Consider the following 5,414-nt stretch of genomic DNA (forward strand, 5'->3'; position numbering starts at 1 on the left):
AAAAACAAAGTTAAAAAAGGATGAATATATTTGGGATCATGTGGATGGCCATGGATGCTGATAACATGCATACATATTGTGTAATAAGTTGCAGAGAGAGAATTGAGCTGCTTACCGTCAACAAAAAGAAAAAAAGACTGAGCCACCGCTTACTAACCACCATTCAGGAGCATACGCATGGCTTCTAGCGTACAATCCGGGGTGCATAAGTAGTGGAGAAAAACTATAACCTAAACCAGCCCCTGGTTTTCTGTCTGGTTTTCTCTCTCCCTCTCTCTCTCTCCAAAGAGAAGAACCAAACAAAGATGCAAAGGATTTTTGAACTTATCTTCCACCCACTTTCATAGAACATAGAAATTTCAAATATTTTCTCACATACCAACAATTTTGCTTCATCTAATCGATATCCGGTGGGTTCTCCATTTTTTTCCGTCGACCTCTGTCCTTCCAGTGGTTCAGTTCTTCCCCTCTTTTAGTCTATGCAAATCCAAATCCTATTTGGTGATAGATTCTGGGTTTTTTCTGGGGTTTGGTTATGATTGTTAATTCGGCTATCAAATGTGTATGATAACGATGTATGTGTGGGTAAATTAATATCTTATTATATATATTCTATATAGATATAGCAAGTTGGAATTTATTTAAGTTTTAATCTTAAAAACCCAGATGTTTTATGTTGTTTCTGTAGTATCATCAACTACAGTTTATGATACTTTCACCACCTTCTCTCTCTCTAAAAATATCAAGATCCAGTGAAATTTGAAAGGCCATGTATCCGAAACTAGAAAAAGTCGATGTTATGGATGTTTGTGGTGTTGATGAGCAAGAAAGCCGTAAAAGTACTGGTTTTGATGCAGTGGGTACTACTGTGATGACGAGTACCGATGATCAGAGAGGGATCTGGGAGATTGATGTAAGAGCACAGCAACAGAATCTGATTCACGAAATGAATGATCCTTCAATGTTTTATAACGATCAGTTTCCAAAGATTCCTGATTTTCCATGCATGTCTTCTTCTTCCTCTTCTTCGTCAAATCCTGCACCTGCTAAGCCGATTTCTTCGGCCACTACTACATCGTCGGCGTCCTCGTCTACCTCGTCGGCGGCGTCTTGGGCGGTGTTGAAGTCTGAGTATATCACGGAGGAGGAGGCTGAAGGAGAGGATCAGTTGGAGGAGCTTAGGATTAACAGGAAAAAACGAAGTCATCGGGAGGAACCGGGTCCCGTTACGTCGACGGCGGCGGTTGAAGCGGTTCCTGTTCTGGAAAAGGCGGATGGAAGTGGTACGATAGATTGCATGGACGTGATGGAGAATTTTGGGTACATGGATTTGATTGATGGCAACGAAATCTGGGATCCATCGTCAATTTTCGAACAAAACCCACCGGATTTACAGCAGGAATGTGTGACGGCTCGTGGATATAGCAATGGAAGTGAGGTGGTACAAGATAGTGAGATTAAAGACGGTGGCCGTGAAGGTGGCGGAGGACGGTTGGATGAACTAGGGGTGATGTTCTTTGACTGGTTGAAATCCAACAAAGAATTCATATCAGCAGAAGATATGAGAAATATTAAACTCAAGAAATCGACAGTTGAATGTGCTTCAAAAAGATTAGGATCGTCAAAAGAAGGCAAAAAACAACTCCTCAAATTAATTCTTGAATGGGTGCAACAACACCAGCTTCAAAGAAAAAACAGCGGCGGTGCCGGTGAATTAGCCGCTGCCGCCGCCACCACCACCACCCAATACCCTTTACAGCATTACCAGGGACGTCCACCACCACCACCACCGACCCCACCGCCACCATTCAACTGTAATTCTTGGGTCCCACCTAGTGACATGAACCATGGATTCTCTCCTTCTCCGTGGATCCCACCAGCGGTGGCGTATCCGTCGTACATGGCGGATCAGGCCAGTAATGGGATGGCTATGGTAGCAGCGGGGCCACAAGCGACGTTTTCTTACATGGGTGATGGGAGCGATCAATACAATTCTGGTCTGAATCGTCTTAATCCGTATAATAATTCAGGTTCGGGTGAATATCAAGTTCTTGAATCTGCACCTTCGTGGAACCCTTCACAGATTACCATGGCTGCGTCGACACCCTACAACAATCAGTTTCCTGACGTGGGCAATAACTATGGTCCTCAAATTATGCCTCTCGCTTCTGGTTACCCTGATCAGTACCCGTATAATCCACAGGTTTACGCCACCGGCGGTTGTGGCGAACAACAGCGGTTAATGAGGCTGGGTTCTTCGGCGACTAAAGAAGCTAGAAAGAAAAGAATGGCTAGACAGCGGCGGACTTACTTCCACCATCACCACCACTCGAGACAAAATCAGCACATGAATAATCATCAGAATCACTTGGCCAACTCCGATCACCATCCACACGCAATGCTTGGTGATGAGAATTGCTCCGGCAAAACACATGGAGGAAACTGGTTGTACTGGCCATCTCCGCCTTCTACCAACACGGTTCCACCACCACCTATGGAATCACCTCACCGGCCACCCGCCAGACCCCAACAAGCCAGTGATCGCCCGTCTAAACAAACTCCCCCAGATAAACGGCAGGTATGCGAATATTGTAAAATTTTAAATAATTCTCGATCGATATTTTAGTTGTGATTATAATTTGATTTTTCATTTGTTTATTTTGATCATCAGGGTTTAAAAACTGAGAAAAATTTGAAGTTTCTGCTCCAAAAAGTGTTGAAGCAAAGTGATGTTGGGAGTCTTGGGAGGATTGTGCTGCCTAAGGTATAGATTTTTTATGGTTTAATTGTCTCCTTTCAATCAGATTTAATTTTAATGTGCTTAATTATTGATGGAAAACGAATTCAATTTACAGAAAGAAGCTGAGAGTCACCTCCCGGATCTGGATTCAAGGGACGGAATTTCAATTGCTATGGAGGATATAGGGACTTCTCAAGTGTGGAACATGCGATATAGGTATATTACGTTGTTAAATCCCTTTAATTAATACCTATTTGGGTTTTCATCAATTAATTAACACCCAATACTCAAATTAAGCATCAGACTAAGTTTGGTTCTGGCTTTGTGTGTTTTCTCTTTGAATTGTGGAGCCTCAGGTTTTGGCCTAACAACAAGAGCCGGATGTACCTTCTTGAGAACACAGGTCAGCGAAGTGTTGGCTAATATTGGAATACGTTTGTTACAATATGTTATTTATAGCTCTTTTCATACATCACACACTAAATATTGCAAATAAAAATATATTCCCTTAGGTGTCTTTTTGTCAATGAGGAGTAGTAGAAGCTAAAATATTAATTATGGTTTTGGTATATCAAGATAGAGGTGATAAATGGGACCGGGCCATCTTTATTTTTATAACGGGACCAGACCAAACCAAACCAAACCAAACGGACCAGCTCAGCCCGGAATAAGTCCTGGACCGGATCGATCCCTTTCTTGGACCACGGACTGTTGATTAGACCGGATCTTTTTGGCTTGGTGTGTGTTCATGTCCATATATCAAAGTATAAAGGGACGGGCTCCTTGATAAAAGCCAGGGTTAACAAGACATATATGTATCTTGTTTTTTTTATTCTAAACCTTGTTTTATGATTCAGGAGATTTCGTGAAAGCAAACGGGCTCCAAGAAGGCGATTTCATCGTGCTATACTCTGATGTCAAGTGTGGCAAATACGTAAGATCTACATCATTATGTTTCTTCTAGATACATTTTTCTCGTTTCCATAAGACCCTACATATCACACCCTGAACCCTTTGATGTACATAGGAAGACAACAAGCTAGCTTAATACGTATACTTACATGTATATGGTCATCTTTTAGGCCCCATTTGTTAAACTAGATAGGACAAAACAAATCGTTAATGTATTTGAGGTGTGTACTCTAAAGTCAACGGGAGAACATTTGTATTTTTTGCCCCAGTCAAACAGGTGGGGCAAAGACTCGTTCTCGTTCTCTCCATTTGAGCAAAAGATATGAATACTCTCATTATCTTCATCATCAACAAAAAAAAGTACTCTGTTTATGGTCTTAGCATAATCGAAATTATTGTGTGTGCAGTTAATCAGGGGAGTGAAGGTACGACAACCAGCCAATGTGAAATCCGAAGGCAAGAAGCCTTCTGTTAAACGAAGCTATCGCAATGCCTCCCAATCCACCAGAAGCTGTGATCCCTCAGCTCCTCCTAAAATAACTGCGATTTAAGTACTACTAACATCGTCGTTATTATCAAACGGACGTAAAACGTCTGTTCCTTTTGCAGTTAATATGATTCGCTGACCCTGTGTTCGACTCATTAAGCTGAGGATTGATGTTGTGTCGAGGTTATAAGATTGGATGTTTTCAATCTTTTGATGTGTTGTTTTAGGGTTTGGTATGCCTGTGATCACTCTCGATCTCTAGATAATTGTCGTTACGTGTAATTTCACGGTATAATTGCTCGTTGTGTATGTGCATTAGTATGTATAGTTGATCATAAGAAGGTCCAAGGCTAACCATCTCCCCTTGGACCATGGTGGAGCAACTTGGTACATTTGTGGCACCTATGTAGGCTTGGTCTTGGTTAATTTGTATGTGGGAATCTCTCGTACCTTTATGATATGATTTCAGCATAAAACTCCACCACTTTAATTGGTCGGTTCTAAGGGTTTATCGAACATTTAGTTTGGCTACTGGTATGCGATAAGCAGATAATCGAAATCAGAATTAACTTTGGTATTGGTTTGTTTGACATGGAAACAGAACTAGACATTCTTTATGGAATGTGATTTCCTCTTCTCAGTTTTTTTTTAAACGGAATAATTAGATCATAATTATAAATTGCTTTTACTTATATATCTTCGACGACAATAATATTTTTTGAAAGTTTGAAATCAATCAAGTTATATTTTGTTGTTTTATTTAAAGAAGTAGATAAAAATATTATTCGTTTTGTAATTTTTTTTTATTATAATTATCTATTTAAGATGGTATTTAAATTATTGAACTTTATTTTTATTAAACAATTTCTCAAAATGTTGACTAATTTTCTTTGCCTATAAAACCATATATGAATTTTTTTAGAGCATTTTCAATCCCCATTAATGTTTGAGAGATCAATAAATAGTTTTAATTTTTTTTTTCTATAGTAAATTTTTGTTTGATAAACAGCCACCTTAAAAAATAATTTAGTTAAGGGGCGCTAAACACAACATAAAATTTAAAACTTACACAAAATTTTGAATCAAGTTACTTCAACCCAACATGGTTGTATTTTACATTGGTGAATAAAATATCAAATATAATGTTAAAAGTTTACTCTTTATTAACAGTTTCAGCAGTCCAAATTGGTCCTTCAATTTTAAATGTATTCATTAGAATTATACAGAATGCTTTAATTGACTATTTATAAAGAAAATAAAATGCATTAATATGTA

General features: G+C 39.1%; 1 protein-coding gene across 1 annotated transcript; it reads left to right on the top strand.

Annotated features, from left to right (window-relative positions):
* Positions 1-769: 769 nt before the first annotated feature.
* On the top strand, positions 770-4,203 carry ABI3 (AP2/B3-like transcriptional factor family protein). Its single transcript, XM_079072702.1, has 6 exons — positions 770-2,578; positions 2,672-2,764; positions 2,856-2,956; positions 3,091-3,143; positions 3,598-3,674; positions 4,060-4,203. Exons 1-6 carry the CDS (start codon positions 770-772, stop codon positions 4,201-4,203), a joined length of 2,277 nt encoding a protein of 758 aa, XP_078928828.1.
* The last annotated feature ends 1,211 nt before the right edge of the window (positions 4,204-5,414 follow it).

The sequence above is a fragment of the Lactuca virosa genome, chromosome 9 (genome assembly GCF_052849685.1).
Source record: "Lactuca virosa cultivar CGN04683 chromosome 9, Lactuca_virosa_CGN04683_v6, whole genome shotgun sequence".
NCBI classification, from domain to species: Eukaryota; Viridiplantae; Streptophyta; class Magnoliopsida; order Asterales; family Asteraceae; genus Lactuca; species Lactuca virosa.

Bases quoted from the DNA above. Each gene is read 5' to 3' on its own strand.
- ABI3 (XM_079072702.1), top strand. From the start codon at position 770: ATGTATCCGAAACTAGAAAAAGTCGATGTTATGGATGTTTGTGGTGTT. The intron at 2,957-3,090 runs GTATATTACGTT...TGAATTGTGGAG, and splicing joins GTGTGGAACATGCGATATAG to CCTCAGGTTTTGGCCTAACA. The intron at 3,675-4,059 runs GTAAGATCTACA...TTGTGTGTGCAG, and splicing joins ATGTCAAGTGTGGCAAATAC to TTAATCAGGGGAGTGAAGGT.